Source organism: Acinonyx jubatus, chromosome A1 (assembly GCF_027475565.1).
Source record: "Acinonyx jubatus isolate Ajub_Pintada_27869175 chromosome A1, VMU_Ajub_asm_v1.0, whole genome shotgun sequence".
Classification (NCBI taxonomy): domain Eukaryota; kingdom Metazoa; phylum Chordata; class Mammalia; order Carnivora; family Felidae; genus Acinonyx; species Acinonyx jubatus.
Genome location: NC_069380.1, coordinates 176,573,437 through 176,594,961, shown reverse-complemented (window position 1 = coordinate 176,594,961; position 21,525 = coordinate 176,573,437). Strand labels below are relative to the sequence as shown.

The window sequence follows — 21,525 nt, the reverse complement described above, 5'->3', positions numbered from 1 at the left end:
AGTCAAAGTTAGACGTTTAACTGACTGAGCCACCCAGGCACCCCTATTATTATGATTTCTTAAGAAAAAGTGATTAGAATAAAAAAATTAGAAAAAAAAGGAAAAAAATGATTAGTACAGTGTCTGGTACAAAATAAGTGATTAATAAAAAGTTGTCATTAATCAAAATTTTAATCCATCTGTCTCTCCTTGCCTAGCCTGTGGGCCTCCTGAAAGTAGGCATTTTTTTTTTTATATTTCTTTTTTTATTTTATCTTTCTCTCCATCCCCACCCCACACAATGCCTATCATATTGCCTAGCAACTAATAGATGCTTAAGTAATGTCACATTTTTTTTTAATTTTTGCTTTTAAAATTTAGAATATTAATATTATAACAAAATGTAGAATTTTCAAATAATGTATGCACATTTAAATTTAAAAAATGAATACTCTCTTCTCTATTCCCCCACCTAGACTGCTTGTCAGAAGAAACCACCATTAAGAGTTTGGTGTTTATCCTTCCGGGCCATATTTGGCACATTTCTAAGCACACAGAAACACATGATGCAGACATGCACTTCCACTCACAAATGCCAGAGCCAGAATATTGATATTTAACAACTTGTGTGACCTTGTACAAGTTAGTTGGCCTCTCTGTGCCTTAGTTTCCCTATCTGCAAACATCCTTTCTCATCAGACTATGATGGGAGATTAGGTGAGTTAACATTTGTGAGACATTTGGAATAATGCCTGGGACATGGTAGGTTCTATGTGAGTTGGTTAAATAAAAAACAAATATTGTTCTGAAACTTACTTTTCTCACTGATCTGTACATTTTATAGAGCTTTTTGTGTCAAAGCATGTTGATTTCTCATACTTTATAGTATCTTCATAGAAGTACATTTTGTAAATATGCTTTAATTTATTAACCGTTTGCCTACTGATGGACATTTAAGATAGTTTCAACTATTTCACTATAGACACAATATGTAAGTATCATAAATCCTTGCATGCTTCTGGGAATATTTCTGTAGAATAGTTTCACTGAAGTAGAATTGTTGGGCCAGAGGGTATGTACGTTTACAATTTTGATAGATATTGTGGAAATTGCCACACAAAGGGTGGTACTGATTCACTCCCAATGTGGATGTGTAGAAGTGACTATTTCCCCGTGTGTAGAAGTCACTATTTTTTTGGATAGCTGCCCACATTGGACATTTTTTTTCCATTCTGATGGTGGGCAAAAAAAAATTAAATGCTTGCTAAACTGTATAGACAATTAAGTATATAAATGAATACATGATTGAATAAATGAGCAAAATGAGCCAACACATGAACCAGGGGAACTTAGACTCACTGGTTCATTCGCGACGCCCCCCCCCGCCACCCCTCAACACACTCTTTCTCCTCTGGCCATGAGCTCACTGCCCTGCCATCTCTGCCCACAGCCTGATGGAATGTGCCGCAGAGCACCCGACTATTTTCAAGTCAGTGGAAAACTTTGTGAACCTGGTCAAAGGCCTCCTGGAGAAGCTGCTCGATTACCGGGGTGTGATGACCGATGAGAGCAAAGACAACCGCATGAGCTGCACTGTGAATCTGCTGGTATGTGGGGTCAGCCACCTCTCCCCAAGGTCCCATCAAGTCCTGGGGGCAGGCCTGGTTTGGGGTTTCACTGTGCTCTTGATAGGGAAGTAGTGCTAAGGGCTTCAGAAAGCAGACAGAAGTGGAATTGAATCCCTGCTCTGCCATCTGCTAGCTCTGTGTCTTGAGACCAGTAACTGCACCATTCCATGTCTCAGTTCCCTCATATATGAAATGGGAATGAGTGTTTTCTTTAGTACTTAACACATCACATGGAAGGAAAGTGGCAGTAAAAAGGGGTTAAGAGTATGAGCTTTGGAGTTTCATAGCCCATAGGTTCTCCTATCTCTGATAACTAATAGAATAGACAAGTCAAGGAAGTTTTTTGAAGGCTTAGTTGGTTTATCCATTCCATAGAGAAAGTAGTAGTACCTATTTCTTAGGTTATTCATCCTGGGGCCGTGGTTAAATGCTTCCTACATGTTAGTTTCCTTCTCTTACAGAATAATCTAATAACCAGAATTTACAGCAAATTAGTATGGGCCAGAACAGCTAATCTCAAGTGCAGGCTCTTAACCCCTATACCACATGACCCGCCAAGAGCCGTCTCCTGAACAGTCTCCGTTCACATGTGCTGTGGTACAGTCATGAGAGGTAGCACCAGCCGCAACACCCCACACCACCACATCAGCCCACCCTAAAGTGGTTTAAATGAATGAAGCTGGCCAAAAGACCATGTAGCATCCATCATATCAACCCCCCCGCCCCCGCCATGCTCAATGCTCCAAAAATATAAATCCTGTCCCATAGTTCTTTTGTGTGGCCTCTGTTAACCTAAGTGGACTCTCTTTTTAATAGCCCAGATATTGCCATTGATTTTCTGAAATGCTAAGGGGAGTTAAAATATCCTGATTACAGCAGAAAGGAATTCATTGCTAATAATTCCACCAGGCCCAATTTACATAAAGAGCAGGAAGAGGGGTTTTCCAGGAGTTTAGCAATTTGTCTCTATGGAGAGGCAGAAGTGAGTTGAAGAAAATGACCTTCAACCGTCAGACTCTGACCTTGGGACAGGTAGATCCACAAGCAATTAGACCCTGCTAGCTTTTGGTGTGGTGTAAACACGGCATCAAGAAGGAGGATGGGGGGAGGGTGTCTCTGCCAACCACTGTGTACCCTGGAACACCCGGAACATCACCTTCCTCCCTCTGAGCCTCAGGTACACATGGGTACATTGAGTTAAACCAGGGTTTTCTCAAAGTATAGCTCATGGGTCAGATCATGACCTCCTGGCTCAAAATTTTTAAGGGCTCATTTACAAATGCACAAGATTAGGATATCTGGTGGTAGAGCCCAGGACCACTACTGGTCTAAATGATCCCTGAGCTTGAGTCGAGCTTCCCAGGTATTGCCAAGTTTAAATGTCTTTGCCTGTGGAGTCTCATCGTAACTCCTCATACCACTGTACTATCAGGAGTTGTGATCCGTTATTATCTCTGAAATCTGTTACTATTCCTAGAACTCTGATTACTGCTATTATTTTGAGAACAACCAGCTCCTTCTGAGTAATGGGTCTGAGCTTGTAAAATCAAGCTGGGCTGCCGCAATCCTGACAACCCACCTCTCAGTGCAGCAGATAGCCCATCTGCACCCTGACATGTGGTGGCTGAGGTACCCCCTCTGTCCCTTTATAGCCTAAGGATCAGGGGAGTGGCTTTCAAGGTAGACTCTCCTAGAAAGGGTGCTTGATGCATTCAAGAAAGTAAGTTCCAGGCTCGCATCTCAGAGAGCCCAGATAGTAAAGAGCAGTCTTCCCCACGTCTCCATCACTACTCCCTCTACTCCTGCCACTCTGCAAAGAAAAACACTCACCACTGTTTTTCCTCCACTACCTAGAATTTCTACAAAGATAACAATCGGGAAGAGATGTACATAAGGTAAGATTTTTGTTTTCTAAAATTCAGACCTGCTGTATCATTCTCCTGCTCAGTATCCATCAATGGCTCCCTGCTGCCTTCAGGATGGAATTTAAACTTACCTTCTTGATGCTAGGTCCCTGTGTATTCTGATTCCTATCAATCTCTCCAGATTCAACTCTTTTCATTCTCCTAAGCAGCCCCCCACGCCACTTGGAGTTCTACAACCTGGCATGCTGTTTTGTTGTATCCACAGACCATAGTTTCCTTAACCCATCTTATGGATCGAGCTGGTGAATTACATCTGCATTTGTTGAAGGGTTAGCATATGGGGCCCAATTCTAGGGTTTATGAAGCATGTAGTTAGACCATTGGCCAGCCCAATTGCACAGGAAAAAAAATACCAAGATGCATGATAACCTATTTTCTTGTAGGCATTTAAAAGACATTTATTTGAATATATCATGAAGGGTTTTTTTGGGGGGAGGGCATTTTTTTCTCAGAATCTCATATTCTTTTCTCCAAATTTTTTGTATTGCTATTTTTACTCTTTACAAAAATAATGCATACTTACTATCAAAACAACAGCAACAAACAACTCATATAGACCAAAAAAAGTGAAATAAACTCTCATAATCCATACATATTCTCAGACCCTTTTATATTTATATAGAGATGGAATTCTATGCCTGCATATTTTTTACAAAAATGAGATCATATTGCTCATAATTTATTCTTTGCTTGACAAGAATTCCATATCAACAGATGAATTTCAACATCATTTTTAATGAAACTATAAAATTTTCTTTCCAGAATATACCATAATTTATATAGCCAATCCTATATTGTTGAACATTTAGGTTGTTTCCAACTTTTTCCTATCATAAATAGCACAACGACAAAATTCTTGGACATATATCTTATGTGTCCAAGTTATAGCTTGCTCATATCCTTATGAGACAAGAGTCACAAAGAGAAATTGGCCAGAAGGTTAACAAGCGTTTTCAAGTCTTTTGACCCATTCTGTCAAATGCCAGAGACTCCAAGCCTGAACCTACTCTGCTATTATTGCAGATATTTTTAGGTACTTAGTTTAGCATTATTCCAGGAATAGGAACTATCATTTGGATAAGAGATAATTCCATAGGCTGTCCTAAGCTGAGATAGTATTTATAACATCACCAGACATGACTTATTATAGTAGTGCAAAGCTTTGGAGTCCAAAGGGTCTGGGGTTTTCACCTTGTCTTCTTGGCGAGTCTGGATAATATCCCTCAGTCTCTCTGGGTTGAGGTTTCCCTTTATAGAATGTTTCCATTCTACCTTCTGTTTTGAGGATTAAATGAGATGCTATAGGTAAAGTGTCTAGCACATGGATCCATCCTTCCAACCTCTTTTCTCTCCTTCCCATTTTAGTAACACAGATGGTGAGCCCCAGATCTCCATAAGCTCTGGAGATTTGAGTTCTGTTGTAATCTAGGAAAACTGCATTTGCCTAAACCAAACAATGTAACAGGATATAGTCTGAAAACCTGTTCTGTTTGGCAGGCACAGTATTTAAAAACATTTTTTAATTGGTTGCCAAAATTTGGAAATCTAGAGATTTTACAAAAAAATAAAAATTCCCCGGGGTGCCTGGGTGGCTCAGTTAGTTGAGTGTCCAATTCTTGATCTCAGCTCAGGTCAAGATCTCATGGTTCATGAGTTCAAGCTCCACATTGAGCCTTGGACTGGCAGCACAGAGCCTGCTTAAGATTCTCTCTGTACCCCTCTCTCTATACCCCCCCTCAAAATAAATAAGCTTAAAAAGTAAAATATAATAAAATAAATAAAATAAAAATTTCCCTCTTCTAAAAACTCAGAAGGTAGGTATGGCAACACTGGGCCCTCCTCCTGTCCTGACAAATCTGGGGCACTCTAGTCATGACATTGTCCCCATTCCCCCTTGTAGGCAGACTTCACCCTGCCTACATCACTCAAGCTGTGCATCTGGCCTATGTAGGTACCTGGGTTTGAATCCCTGGTCAGGCCCGTTAGGGTGTTTTCCTTTGGGCTCTGCAGTAGATCACCAAACCCTTGAGCTGACAAAGGAGAAGAGAGGGTGCCTTGGCCAGTAAAGGAGTAAATCTGTCTTCTGAATGCTCTAAGCTTTTTGGACCCAGCTATCTAAGGATCTAAAGGATGAAGGATGGGCAGGAGGAGATAAAGTAGGATTCAGCCATGCACATAGGGGCTTCTAAAGGTAGACCACAAGCTCAACACTCCCAGCATGCAAGCCACATATAATTTCACTTTTAACTGACTGATGAGAGAAAAGGTAAAAAGGGAGGGGAGTGGAATGGCCATGACTATAGAGGCAGAAATTGCTGATGGTTAAACCTGGTTCTACCTATTTCTTGCTCTGTGTACTTTAACATAAATCTCAGTTTTCTTGTCTATAAAAGGTTGACTGGGAGGATGAACTGATATAATATCTGAAGTACCCATTTGTTAGATGAATGAATAGGCAAATCTTTCTACCTGGAATCTTCATCCCTCATTCATCCCCTCACTTTTAGATCCTTGCTCAACTGCCATGCCATAGGAACTTCTCTAGAAATCCCTTCTCTCCCTACATAGATGAGTCCTGTTCTCATAGCACCACAGATCTCTCTTCCCAACATAGCTCACAACTGTATTTTTACAATGCAGTCATCCCAGGGTTCAGAACTGGAACCTCACATTGTAAAGGGAGAGAAGGTAGGAATGTGGTTTTGGTTGAATAGTATATTCTCCTTACTGACTGCTCAAGGTCTCCATATGAATATCTAATCTTGAGACCCTGGTCCACTTCCTTCTCTTACCAGAAAATGCACTTCTTTTATACCAAGAGCCCACTGAAGAGCTGTCCTTTATAGTGCTGTGGCTTGTTCATTCTCCCGGAATGGTACAAAGTTCAGAGCACGAGCTGTGGAGACAATTAGCCTGGGATCATGTTCCAGCTCTTCCAATTATTAGCACAAGACTTGTGATGAGTTATTCATTTCACCTTTCTTATTTGTCACATTGCATTGGCCAGATTCTTTAGTATCAAGTTGAATACCAGCTGGGATGATACTTCACACTTCTCCAAACCATACTTTTCTCAATGAACCCATCTCACAAGGTTGCCATGTGGATTAAATGATCTAAGGCATTCAAAATACCTAGCCTGGTACCTGTCACACACTAGGTGTCCCATAAACAGTAACAGCTGCTGTTGTCACCCATGCAGGGTGGAGCTGGTTATCAGCAATGGAGGATTCCTCTGTGATCCCAAGAGGTGCCTAGTTGTTCTGTCTGACTCCTACTTGGCCCTATCTCCGGCCTCCTTATCACTGACCCTGGTAACCTAGCATATTTCCCCAAACAGGTACTTGTACAAACTCCGCGATCTTCACCTGGATTGTGATAATTACACAGAGGCTGCCTACACACTCCTTCTCCACACCTGGCTTCTCAAGGTACTGTCCTTCCAATAAAGGTGATTTGTGTTAGGATCTCTATGTGGCCTTCACAGCAAGTTAAAGAGTTAAGGAGCATGGGGAAGAAAGAGAGAAAGAGGAAGGGAAGGGAAGGGAAAGGAAGGGAAGGGAAGGGAAGAAAGAAAAGGAAAGGAACAGGAAAGGAAAAGGAGAAGGAAACAGAAAAGGAAAAGGAAAATAATTAGCCCAATAAATTTTGTTTTGCTATGTCCCCAAACTCTTGACTTGGCCAGTTACTGTTCTGCACTACTTTTCCTGGTCACATAAGGTTTCAAGTGACTTTCACATTTAGCAACAACAATAACCCCCCTGAGACATGTTTTACAGTTTTATATAACATTCAAACATCACCTATAAATCATTAGCATGCCCAGTGAGCTGTTTTCTTTCTCTTGAAAACAGTGTTGTAGCTGGACAGTGTTCTGAAGGATTTCCTTTGGCTTTTTGAAAAGCTGGGCTCATGTCTTATAGGGGTTCCAGGAAAATCCCTACAAACCACACACGTGAGCCAATAGAGAGTCCAAAAGGCACAATTGGCAAAAATCAGGAGACACTTCCCAATGGAAACCACAGACCAGCCTCTCCCTGACTGACCATTCACACCCAGGGTGACAGGCCAGCTGACAGACGTGTGTGCAGAGCTTCCTCCTGCTCCTCATAAGTAGGGAAGACACCTCCCCTTGGCTCCCTCTCAGCCCCGGGTGATTTGGTGTATCTCTTGTCCTCAGTGGTCAGATGAGCAGTGCACATCGCAGGTCATGCAGACAGGCCAGCAGCACCCCCAGACTCACCGGCAGCTGAAGGAGACGCTCTATGACATCATCATAGGCTACTTTGACAAAGGAAAGGTAATTTACCCCTGTCCTCCCTCTCTCTGTGGAGATCGTGGCTATGGGGAAGGGTGGTTCCTTCCCATACTCTGCACCCCATCCATCTGCACGTCTGGTCAGCTCTCCCTCCCAATTCTGAGTCTGGTCACTTTGCTCCACCTTCTCACCACCTCCATTCAGGGCCTCCTCATTGTTCACTTGGATACTCAATGGGTTCTGAGAAATCTGCCTGCTCCCTCTAGTGCCTCCAACAGATCATCCTCTGTACAGGAAATGGCTCCCACATTCCACCAGAAAGAGTACACAATCCTGTCTGTGACCTGTGAGGCCTCACATGAGCTGTCTTCTGACCGCTTCTCTTGTTTCCTCCCTGCCAGCTCCCTCTTGCCCCCATGCTGTATGCCAAATTCTTTTCCACATCAACGTCTTTGCACTTGCTTCTCCCATCTTCGAACATTTTTCCTCCATAGCTTTCCATGGAAGACTCCCTCTCAGAGCTCAGAGCTTTGCTCAGATGTCCTCAAGGACACCTTCCCTGACCAACCTAGGCAAAACAGCGCCCCTGCCCCGAGTCACCTTTATTGCCTCTTCCAAGCACTTGTCACTATCAGACATCACCTTGTTCATTTTGTTTTTACATTCATTGTTTGGCTTGTCATTTTAGAATGACACAAACACAAAGACATGTCCACTGCTGAATGTCCAGTGGTTAGTGCAGAGCCTGGCATGCAGGGACAAATAAATATATGTTGAATAAGTGAATGAATTACATGAATGAATGACAGGGTGATGCCATTGATCTTTAAACAACAAGGACAAAATGTTTGGTTGGGAGAAGATTAACCAGACCAACTGATACTCATCCTCTAGTCCCCAGTGGACCTTCAAGAAGCACCAACCCAAATGCAACCATTCATCCTGTAGGAGATGTGGCATGTGGCTAAGTGCTTAGGCTCTGGAGTCAGCCTGGTTTCAAACGTTGCTCCTCTGTCACAGTTCCCTTGACCTCTTAGAGACTCCAATTCCCATCCAAAATAATGATACTAATAGTACCTACTTCCTAGTTGTATTGTGAAAATTATGTAAGAGAATGCAGGTAGAACACCTAACATAGGACCTGGTACATAGTCATATTTTCTTAAATTTTAACTGTCATCATTACCCTACTCTGCCTTCAAGGCTCCAGTTGATTGGCCACTTCCTCCATCAAACCTTTTTTGAGTCCTCCAGCTTACCGACAGCTTTGCCTCTCCTCTGAATTACAAGACCTCTTACTATTCATCTGGACATAATTTAGTGGACTTAATTTTGATCTGTTCTGTCACTGCAGTTCATTGTATCTGTCTTAGCCTGATCTCCCCACCTTCCCTGGAAAGACAGAATGAGGTAATGTCTGTGGAAGGGCTTATAAATTCCCAGGAGTTGAGCAGTTGGAGACCACTGTTTTTATAATTTACAATTATAAGCCTCTTGAGGGCAGTGAGTCTGCCGTTGCTGAAACCTCCTGCCCTGCTGACATCAAGTCAGAGCTTACTATTTGTTTACAGCTGATTCAGTGCATCACGGTGTGAAAGCCCCAACAGGACATGTTGAGCTTTGTCTTCTGCCATGTATCCAGTTCAACTCACCCGATGCTGAACAGAGAGGAAAAAGATGCCATCCCTCATCTCAAGGACCTTATCATCTAGTTGGCAAAACAGACAAACCAATCATGATCTTCTTTGCATATTACCCTTTGGTGTTGTGCAATAATGGAGAATGAGGGTAGTGCCCAGGTACTTTGGGAGCAGAGAGGAGAGAGCAGATGGGTACAGCTCACTTCAATAGCCACTGCTGTGGAAACTTCCAGAATGAAGCCCAAACTCTTGAGCATCCCTTTAACCTCCTCTCCCCGTACCTTCCCTCATGTAGATTTATTGCTCCAGACACACACAATAGCCTTCTACTTTGCAAGTCCATCTGTCAATATTTTGTGGACTCCTCTACATCCCTCAAAACCCAATTCTTGCATCTATTTATGTGCATGCTTTACCCACGTACATTTCAGGACAGGAGAGACTGTGTCTTGTCCATATTTATGCCTATTCCATCACTGTATACCATACCATGCCTAGAAGCCAGCTGGTACTCAATAATCAATATATGAGATTCAGAGGGATCAGTGACTGTCAGAGGTCCTGGTGGCCATACAGGCAGACTCAGGAGGAAATCCTAGATATCTGACTCCCTCCCTGGCCCATCAGTGGTCTCTTAACACATTGGTGAGGGCATTTCTGGCAGAGTATGGTACAGAGTTTGCAAAGATCTCCACATGAGCCAAAAAGTCCCCTGACCCAGCCCAGGGACTTTACCACTGTCTTCTTGTTCAGGCTGAACAGAAAGAAAGCCCCAGCCCAGCCTGGCCTGTAGACTTGGTTCCTCCTGGCACATAAAGCATTTTTATGCTGCTCACTAAGTTGTCCACGGGTTTACAGCCGTGGCTCCTCCACTCGGCACTTGCTTTTATTTATTTTTATGCTTGGATGAAGAGAGAGCATTTTTGCTACACAGCACACACTACATTTTGGCAACCTCCCCTCTCTCCTTCCCCACCTCCCCTAGCTTCTCCATTTAGATGCATTTCCCATTTTAAACTGAATATGAAATGTGATGGGTGTCCCTTGAGATTGCCAGATCTCCAGCCCACTCTGCATCTCCCGCCTCTGCAGAGGCTCCCGACCCCCTTCAGTCTAAGATGGAAGGATGATCTATCGGATTCAGCCTAAGACAGAGCAGAGGAAAAGGGTTTGCTTTTCCAGGATTTTTTTCAAATGGAAAATGCCTATTTACAAAAAGTTCTAATCACTCTCGTTATACTCAGCTCCACCGCTACCTCTATGCAGCCCCCCTCCCCACTCATATACTCCAAATGGCCCCAAGTGACAAGTATAAAGTTTCAGTTACACAAGATGAGAAAGTTTTAGAGATCTGCTGTACAACAATAGGTCTATAGTTGACAATTCTCAGGTCACACCCAGGTGTGCATTCTAGCCCAGCTTTTGGTTAAGCATGTGACCTAGGACAATGTCTCTGCCTGTCTGAACCTCCATTTCTCACCTGGGAAATGCAGCTGTTACTAGACACCTCCCAGAGTGTTTGTGAAGACCCAAGAAGCATGCAGATAAAGCATTTAGCCTAGTCTCTGGCTGTTCCATTATTTGTCACGAAACTAGAGTGGGGCGGAGGAAGGGTCATGCTCACTGGTAAGTACCTGGCTTGCCGTGCATGGGGCCGGGCCTGGGCTGGAGTGAGGCTTGCAGTACAGTCCCAGGAGTCAAGCTGCCTTGAGTCCCTTCCTCAGCAAGGGTTCTGCAAGCTTGGATGTACCTCCTAACCTTTGTGTCCATGACCTTCCTATAGATGTGGGAAGAAGCCATCAGTCTGTGCAAGGAGCTGGCGGAACAGTACGAGATGGAGATCTTTGACTATGAGCTCCTGAGCCAGAACCTGGTAAGACAGGGTGCCCAGGGCCTCAGCTCCCCAGAGAGGCTGGGGAGAGGAAGCAGGAGGCCAGGTGGGGTCAGGACACCAGAAAAAGAATGTACGTAGGGCCTGAGCTGAGTAAGGCTGTGCTGAAAGCCTTCCTTCCAGTTGGGAATATTTCCAGAAGAAAGCATTCTGGGAAAACTCATTAGTGACAGTTTCCCGGATGGAGTAGTAAGTACCTGCTTGGCACTGGGGCTGCTGCTGCCGTTGCACACCCAATAAACACTGTGCTACATTTGCAGTAAAATCGCTACAAATCACTAAGCCAATTAAATAAAAACGCAAATTTGTGCTTTCTGATTAACAGATAAATCACATTAAAATGCTCCCCATCTGGCCATTCCCCATTAGCTCCTCGGTGCTTGTGATTGGTGGTGGGGTGGGGGTGGTAAGTGGAGAGTGGGGGAGCCAGCCTAGCCTACTTGTGCTGCAGACGCCAGGGCTTGGCGGGGAAGTGGCCTCTGCAGAGAAAATGCAGAACATTTGGGCTGCTCCCCCCCACTTGTACACCTCCTACATATTTCCTGGCCACCTCAGAGCCAGGACACCAGTGCCCCATGGTAGCCTATTTTGACAGGCCAGTCCAGCTCTGTCCAGGGAACTATAAAATGAGAGTCCAAACATGAGAGATGATTTATTGTTTCTTTGTGGGGGGGATGGGTATTGAATGCAGTATTCTTGTTAAAAGCAGCTGGGCTGTTAGCTGTTTGTACTGTGTGTAAGATATGATGCAAACACACATATGTAGTCACAGCAAGAAACACTTATATCTACCCTACACATACATCCACATAGATATTTGCAAACATGGGGGCACACATACACACATGCATCCAGTACACATTTGTGCACACACAGAGTACACATTCATGTGTATACATGCACATACACACCCAGTACACATTTATGCACACACACATGCACATATAGTACACATTCATGCATACGCACAGTGAACATTCATGTGCACACATGTACACACGTACTTAGTACACATTTGTACACACACATGCACATACACACAGTACACATTCATGCACATGTTGATGTACATGCATGTCCATTCTCCAAGTCCATGTTGCCCAGGCTTGTGTCCATGCACACTTATCTCCCATATTGTATCAAATTTAAGATGCCATCAGTCTGAGATGCAGTCTTTTTTTGTATGTGCCTTGTCATGATTTCTATCTGACTAATAGCAATTCTAAGATGCTATCAGGTGTAAAGTAAGATGTAAACTGTTTTCAGAGATGTTAAACTATGAAGAATGCACACCTATTAGAATTGATGAAATACGTCAAGGGTACATACAAGGGAAGATACATATATCTGGAGATATTTATGCATCCATAGACCCCCACAAACACATGCCTTGTGTGCCCGAAGGAGAGAGCAGCATGGCGAGGTGGGGGCTCTGGACAGCTGGCTGGATTCAGCTTCATACTTACTAGCTGCACTATGAGATACGAAAAACATTTCTTTATCTGCAAAACAGACATATGAAACTTGTGGGTTGTTAAGAGGATGATGTGAGTAAATGAGCTGGTGCAGGTAGAGTGATTAACGTGGAACCTGGTATAGGGTGAATACAGCCATTGCTATTATGATTATAGACATACCCACAGATATGCAAATATGTGCAGTGGGCATCTTGGTTCTGGTATAATGATCGTCTCTCAAGAGTGGCCTCTCTGGACTTTAAGAGACAAAACAGATGAACATAAGGGAAAGGAAACAAAAATAATATAAAAACAGGGAGGGAGACAAAACAGAAGAGACTCATAAATATGGAGAACAAACTGAGGGTTACTAGAGGGGTTGTGGGAGGGGGGATGGGCTAAATGGGTAAGGGGCACTAAGGAATCTACTCCTGAAATCATTGTTGCACTATATGCTAACTAATTTGGATGTAAATTTTAAAGAATAAAAAATAAAATAAAATAAAAAAGAGTGGCCTCTCTGAGATGAATGTGCCTTTGATACACATATCTATGTTGTTACAAGCTGTGAGTTTTCTCCTTCCAGATCCAGCAGGCAAAATTCTATGAAAACATCATGAAAATCCTCAGGCCCAAGCCAGACTACTTTGCTGTTGGATACTATGGCCAGGGATTTCCCTCCTTTCTGCGGGTGAGTTTGAGGGTGACTGAGACCCAGTCCAGGGGCCTGGGGCCTCTCAGCTGCCGCTTTGTGCTTCAGGGATCCGCTTGTACTGAGACTATGTGCTCTCCTCCATCTGAGGGCTGCCCTCATCCCCAGCACATGCCCAGTTTCCTCTATCATCACCACCCTCAGCTACCCCATGTTCCTATAGATACACAGAGCTGCCCCATGAGGTAGCGAGCTCCCCATCTCTTGAGTGTGGTGTTCAAGGGGAGCCGGTGGACTTCTGCTACCCTGCCAGCACTGTAGAGCTCTGGTTCTCAGACCTTTTGGGCTCAGGAATCTCTTTTCTCTCTGAAAAGTTATTGAGGTCTCCAATGAACTTTTGTATTGATAGACTCTAGCTGTCTACATTTATCATATTCAAAATTAAAACTAAGAAAATTTTAAAATATTTATCAATTTATTTAACAATAACAATAATTAACCTGTCACATGTTAACATAACTTGCATCATTATGAAAAAATAGTTATATTTTCCCATAAAAAATGTGTGCCAACAGTGAGATTGCTACATATTTCTATAAATCTCTTTAATATTTAGATTAAGAGAGGATGGCGAGGTACTTACACTTTCTTCTGCATTTAGTCTGTAGTGATAGACTACACATATCATGCAGCTTCTGGAAAATTCTACCACACATCTGAAAGAATGGTAGTGAAAAAGGCAAATAACAACTGACCATTATTATGAAGAGTGCTCCTTGATCTCATGAGGCCCTGAAAGGGTTTTAGGGACCTTCAGGGGTCTCTGGAGCATACTTTTTTTTTTTTTAACATTTATTCATTTTTGAAAGGCAGAGAGAGACAGAGCACAAGTGGGGGAGGGGCAGAGTGAGAGAGAGAGAGAGGGAGACACAGAATCTGAAGCAGACTCCATGCTCTAAGCTGTCAGCACAGAGCCCCATGTGGGGCTCGAACCCATGAACTATGAGATCATGACCTGAGCTGAAGTCGGATGCATAACTGATGGAGCCACCCAGGCCCCCCTCTGGAGCATACTTTCTGAAGTAATGCTCTTGTGGATTATTCACTGATCATGTAGAGAGTTGGATTAGGTCAGCTGTAGGCTTCCTTCCCATAGGACTCCATCCAGTGAAACTGAGGTTCAATTCTAAAGTCAGGGACATTCAAAAGAAACAGCAAATCTGATCTCTGACCTTACTTGATTTGCAGTCTAGTTGAGTAGCTAAGTTACTCACTGTTACCAGTCAATGGGGAAGTCAGAGTGGACTCACAAAAGTAAGCACCACAGGCTGCAAAAGAGGTAGAGAATGAGGGTTTCCTCATTGGAGTAGAGGTGGCTTTCCAAACCTGATTGTACATCAGAACCCCCTGGAGAACGTGTTAAAAACATATATTTCTGGATCTTACTCCCACAGATTCCATTTCAGCAGGTCTAGAGCAAGGCCTATGGATCTGAACTTCTAGAAGTCTCCTAGGCCCATCTGACAATCACCCAGATTTGGAAGCACTGACATGCAGAGGTGACAGACGTGGGTTTAGACTGAAGAGCTTCTGGGCCAGTAGAGGTGGCACGGATGGTAGATATGATCTAGAACAAGGTTTCTCAACCTCAGCTCTACTGACATTTTAGATCAGGGTGTTCTTTGTTAAGGGGACCGTCCTGTGCATTAAAGGACATTTAGTAGCATCCTGGGCTTCTACCCACGGGGTTCCGGTAGCTCCCCCTCTCCCAAGTTGTGACAACCAAAAATATTTCCAGACATGGCCAGTATCCCTTAGGAGGCAAAATCACCTCCTATTTGAAAACTACTGATCTAGAGAAGGCTAACATAGTCAAAGAAGGGTAAAGAATGTATTTTCATGGATTTAGAGCCAGGAGCTATGTGATGAAGGACCCAAAAACTGGTACCTTCCACCCTGCAGGCCCAGCCTACATGGCTCATTAAAGGCAGGAGGGACCTTTTGTGGTCATGCAAACAGAAGACCAGGTATGACACACTGAAAGCTGAGTGAGGAACAGTTCTGGAACTTATACATAAGACAGTTTGAAAAAGTTCCCAGCATCCACAATCCCCTCTCCTTTTAGAATCATTCTTTTTAAAGAAGTGGTATACCTAGCTAGGTCTGTGAGCTGAGCTTCTGTTTTCTGTGGTGGGGAAGCAGAAAGGAGAGAGATCTCTAGGAGGTCACCAGAGCTGGTGCTCAGGTCACAAGGCCCCCAGCTTTGCTTGCATCATGTTTTCCAAGCCTAGGCCCTAAGATCTCTGTTGGGTGTCATTTCTCTGCAGAACAAAGTGTTCATCTACCGAGGGAAGGAGTATGAGCGAAGAGAAGATTTCCAGATGCAGCTGATGAGCCAGTTCCCCAATGCAGAGAAGATGAACACAACCTCTGCCCCTGGAGATGACGTGAAGAATGCCCCAGGCCAGTGTATCCTTGGAGAATGGCCCAGCCAGGGCCAGGCAAAGGCCCACAGAGCCCCACCTTAGAGCTTAGAAGCTGCTGCCAGAATCATTGCAGTGGTGCCAATGTCAGTGTCTAGTATGGTATCCAAAGAATCCATCTCGGGAAATTCTAAATGTTGTGCTCATTGATTAATTCACTCATTCATTCATTCTCATAGTGAATACTATAGAGCCCTGGCTCTGTGCCAATCATTGTGCAAGACACTGATGATCACACTCACAAAGTGGTCCTACCTTCAGGGAGCTTATAGTCTAGCAAGTAAAAGAGACAGTGAACAACTAATTGCACCATTAAATATGTATTTGTAGAAATGGGATTAATGCCAAGAGGAAGCCATGCAGGACACTGTGGGAGGGCAGAGAAGCCTTCCTTGAGGAAGGTAATATCTAAGGTTAGCAACAAGCCAAAGGTTAGCAGGAGGTGGGGAGAAGGGCCCAGACAGAGGGAAGCACAATTGTGCTCACAGGCCTTGAGTGGGAAGGAACACAGTGGCTTCCAAGAACTGGAATGGCACCTTACTTCTCTTACAATAAGATCAAAACTCCTGATCAAGGCAAGTAGGTTTTTCACCATCTGAACCCTGCCCCCCTCCCCAGGATTCTTCCTTCCCTTTCTCATGTCTCTTTGGCCACACTGGCCTCGTTTCTGTTGTCTAAACACACCTAGCTGGTCCCCTCTGGACCTATGAATCTTCTGTTCCCTCTTCTCGCCATGCCCTTCCCCCAACCCCTTTCTTACCCATCAGATCTTAACTTGGTGTCACTTCCTGGAAGAGCTTTTCCTGGTCACTCATCTAAAGCGGCCTTTTCTGAACTCTCCATGAGCCTCTTATCTCACACCCTGTCTGTTTTCTTTAGAGACTTGATCTCAATCTGTTATCTTTTGTGCTTTTTAAAGGTCCACATAAGCTAGACTATAAGGTCTGGGAGGGCAGAGACCTGCACTGCCTTGTTTGCTGTAGTAAGTCCCCCCATCTCCCCTCGTGCCCAGCACAAAGCAAAAAAAAAAAAAGTAATGATAATAAAATACTTGTTGATTAATGGAAAGGGAAACAAGAGAGAGAGAAAAGAGAGATAAATAAAGAAAAGAAGGAGGGAAGGATGCAGGGAGGGAGCCAGCTCACTGAAGTCTACAGAGGAGGGTATGGGGGATATGAGATGATGCCAGTGAGATGTTCATAGGTCCAGGAGCTGACACTGGGCAGGGGGCAAGACTCCTGGTGGCAGAGAGCACATTAACCCAAGGATCGGGCAGATGGCTGAGTGGTGATGTATTAGCCCACCCTGGCTCCCAGCACCACACCCTGTAGCACAAATTAAGTTACAGCCTTTAAAATGGGGTTGACAGGTTGCATGGCTGGTCTGCTAAGTCTGCCGAACCTTAATCCAAATATTTTTCCCTTGGGTGATACATATTCATCTGTAACCTTTTCATTATGCTCACCTGCCCTTCATGCCTGCTCTACCATGGTATTTGCAAGAGGAAATGCAACTAGTCCTGGGGCTGACTGGTTACAAATGTGATTTTGGTTACAGGCGAGACAGGAGATTAGCACTAAGGCCCTTCTTAAGTGGACTCATGGTGTTGAATAGCTCCATGGCATTTTAGCTTGGGGTGAAGGGAGACTACGTGTTACTAGGTTATCTCATCATATGCAGGCCTGATTTAGTAGCACCAGGAACCAGGTTGAAAAGGAAAAAGGGTTGACATTTGCTAAAAGTCCTCTTCATGCCATGAATAGATTGAGTGCTTTATAACCATTATTTCTTTAACCCCCAAATAACTCTATGGGATGGGTATTATGTCTGTCCTGTTTCATAGAGAAGGAATGTGTAGGGCAAAGAAGTAAAGTAGTTTTCCTAAGGTTACAAACCTAGTTATGGAAGTGAGATTTGAACTCCAAGATCTGTCTCAAAGTGTATATTCTTTCTATAATGCCATTACTCCCACTAAAATTAATGAACAGGATGTTCTTTATTAGCTGTTCATCATGTACCAGGCATTTTTCATGCATTGTTTCATTTTATCCTTATAGTAATCCTCTGAGTTGGGTATTATTACTCTCTGCATATGCAAATCAGAAAACCGAGGCTCAAAAAATATAAGCAGCTTGCACAAGGTGCTGAAAACTGATGGAGCTAGGGTTTGAACCCAGATCTCCTCGTTGCCAAAACCTGAGCTCTGAATGCTCTGTCCTCTCACCTTCACTAGTAGAAAAGCTAGCAAGCAGTTTTGGAAGGGCAACACATCTCATGTCTTCTCTTTTAGGTAACCAAGTAGGGGAAGACATTTGAAAGCTAAGGCCTCTTAGTTGAGTGTCCTGTCTCCCACATTCCCCCTGCCCAAACCTTGGGGTCCCAGTTCCATGTACAGACTCAACATGTAGTGAGACAGTCCAGCTATGCATCCTCCTGGGCATGATTTAAAGGCTCTGGTGTCACTAGTTTCCTCAGGACAGGTTTGGATTCTCCTCCTGGTCCAAGGCCAATTGCTAAGATCAGTGGATGTGACTTAGAAGCCTCTCTAGAACAAGGGTTGGCCAACTTTTGTATAAAGGACCAGATAGGAAATATTTCAGTCTTTGTTAGTCATGTGGTCTCTATGTCATAACTACTCAACTCTATTGTTGTAGTGGGAGAGCAGCCATAGATTGGCTGCTACATAAATGGATTGGTGTGGAAACCAAAGTGGTTTCCTTCCCAGAGAAGGGAGCTGTTGGCTATATGGCTTGAAAAAGAAAATGGTTTTTCTGAATATTACAGAAATCCTTCCAGTGAGGTTTGTTATTTATGTTAAGCATTGTGTTCTCTCTCTGTCTCTGTCTCTTTGTCTCTCTGTCTTTCTGTCTCTCTCTCTCTCTCTAAGGAACTCTCATTTAATGTGGAAATATTCTGCAGAGATAAAACAATTAAATTCACAGCATACTAATATGGAGTGAGTTTATCAGAGGGGGACAATTGAATTTAACTTGGAATTATATTTTGGCCATTTCTTCTGTATGAAAGAATCATAGCTTCTGCCATCAAAAAGCTCACAGTTTGGTGGGGAGGGTCTGGGAAGGGAAAAGACAGGAAGCTGGAGAGATAAGAGTCCTAAGTATAGGCAAAATGCTGTGGAGAGTCAAAGGAAGGAAACGACACCTGACTGAGGGTAAATTGAATACTTATGGAGCCTGTGGTATTTGACATTTGCCTCAAGGGCTCACGGGAAGAGGGGGTGATGTGAGAAAATATTTCAAGCAAAGGGCATAGTAGAATCTTTTGGGAAACCAGAGAGAAACTTTGAATGCCAGAAAGAAGAGCTTGTGATTCCTTGGTTGGCAAAAATTCCAGGCTCAGGGAGAGTTTCTGGAGTTGTGGTAATCATTGGGTGGAATGAAGGGATTAGAGATCTTGGATACCTGAAGAGAGATGAGTAAAGGAGACATGAAAGGCATGGGAAGGGAAACAGGGGCCAGGAGATGGGATCAGTGATGACTGGTTTTGTTTATTTGGATTGCCATGCTATCGGTTTAAAATGAATAAAGGTCTAGAATAGGCAGACGAAGCTCCCATAGCCTGCGCCCATGGAAGGCATCACTAATCAATCATAGAACTCTTTCCCACTCAGCCTGGACATGGCCTCAAAATCCTGCCACAAGCAGTTACTTTCAAATTTTCAGGGCTGGAATGCAAAATGATATCTATTTGCATGCTCTAAAGCAGTGCTTCTCAAACTTAAAGATGCCTCTATATCACATGACGCTCTTATAAAACTCTAGACACTGATTCATAGGTCTGAGGTAGGTGTCACCATTTCTTATAATTTTTTAAATATTTATTTATTTTTGAGAGAGAGAGCATGGGCACAAGCAAGAGGAGGGGCAGAGAGGGGGGGACAGTGGATCCAAAGCAGGCTCTGCACTGACAGCAGGGAGCCTGATGCAGGGCTCGAACTCATGAACTGTGAAATCATAACCTGAGCCAAAGTTAGACACTCAACTGATGTAGGCACCCAGGTGCCCCCCAGACTCATCATTTCTAACAAGGCTTCAGGAGATGCAGATGCTGCTGGTCAAAGGAACACACTGAGGAGCAGTCTAGGGTCAAAGAACCCCAAGCGTGTGGTTAAAAGACCCAACTACAGACCTCTGTTCTGTTCTCACAAGCTGTGTGACCTTCAGTAATTCGCCTGGCCTCTTTGACCTTGATGTCCTCATCTATAAAGGGGGGAGAATTACATTAATAACACTGCTGAGTGGAATTGGCGAGATGCAAGGAGACCATGGGGGATATGCTATGCAATTGACTGAGAACTATAAATTCATTATGGTATTACAGTTAGTATAGAAATGATAATGATGATTAAGGACCACTGAACAACTGTTAGCAAGGGCTGAGCCCTGAGATGGGCTTACAAGTGACAGGCAATTCTGATAAGGACCATGATGACTACTAACTTGTCATTAGGATCTAGTTGGCAGCCAGCAGCCTGAGGTCAGTCATTCAATAAAATCTTGGCCCCAGGAGGGCTGTCGTGGGAGGTCTCAACTGGGAACTGTCCCTGCAGCCCACAACACGTTGTGAGCCCTTAACTACAGGAATCCCAGACATCCAGTGTTTCACCGTCCAGCCTGTCTTGGATGAACACCCAAGGTTCAAGAATAAGCCAGTGCCTGACCAGATAATAAAGTAAGACCCACAGTTCATTGGAAGAAGGGATGGGGAAGAAAATCCCATGGAGCTGTCAAGCTGAGCTGGTGGCAGGACAGGCCCTGGTGCCCTCCCAGTTCTTTCTCTGGTTTAGCCAGCCTTTTATCTCTTTTCCTCTTGGGAAAAGAATGACCCCCTCCAGCCCAATTAGCAATCTGGGTGCTGTCCCTGAAAAGGCTGAAGCCAGAGAGGGGAGGAACAAGGCACAGTGAAATATCAGGAAGCAGCAATGACATTTCATTGAACTGGAGGTGGAGAGCCTGTCACTCAGGTGACAGAGTGGTTCCAAGGAATGCATAGCCAGAGTGTGTGGGCTGGGCAGGCAACAGGCAGGGTGAGGATGGGGACAGTGCTCATACGGAGCACGTTCTTCCAAAGGGACAGCTTTTCAGCATTTGTTGAGGTTGTGCATTGACAGTGGATATGTCCTGACGATGATGAAGGGGCAGTAGAGAAAGCAGCATAAAGGCAAGGTCTCCCTCCCTCTGTTCAGTAGCAGATTGTGAGGTCAGTGATGGGGCCATGAGGCAGGGGGCCTGTGGGGCACACCTCAGAGCTGCCCAGTTTACCTTCCTCAGACCCGGGGTACCCAGTATAGCACCTCGAGTGCCTTAGAGAAAGCCCTCTCCTCTGGGAGGACAGTGGGAAGCAGGAGCTCTTTGTGAGGAGTCTGTCCCAGCAGCCCCACACCAGTGCAGAAGGCTGAGCAGGTATAGCTCAGCTTGGGTCTGAGCCTCCCCCCAACCTCTTCAGCCAGGCACTGGGGCAAGAGATAACAACCATCCAGCTAGCACCGTGCCCTGCCGGCCCCAGTGTTAGAACCTCCCCAGAGATTCAGGAAGAGTGATTTGGGGGGTGGTTGGGATAACTAAAGAAATCTTTGGAGGATACCCCTAGGA

General features: G+C 44.2%; 1 protein-coding gene across 1 annotated transcript in view; it reads left to right on the top strand.

Annotated features, from left to right (window-relative positions):
- Positions 1-21,525, top strand: part of DOCK2 (dedicator of cytokinesis 2) — a 413,885-nt gene that overhangs the window by 369,708 nt on the left and 22,652 nt on the right. The window contains exons 35-42 of the mRNA XM_015065771.3: positions 1,430-1,586; positions 3,462-3,502; positions 6,873-6,963; positions 7,713-7,832; positions 11,214-11,303; positions 13,365-13,469; positions 15,758-15,899; positions 20,524-20,605. Of these exons, the coding sequence (XP_014921257.3) occupies positions 1,430-1,586; positions 3,462-3,502; positions 6,873-6,963; positions 7,713-7,832; positions 11,214-11,303; positions 13,365-13,469; positions 15,758-15,899; positions 20,524-20,605 (828 nt within the window). The remainder of the gene's footprint in view (positions 1-1,429; positions 1,587-3,461; positions 3,503-6,872; positions 6,964-7,712; positions 7,833-11,213; positions 11,304-13,364; positions 13,470-15,757; positions 15,900-20,523; positions 20,606-21,525) is intronic.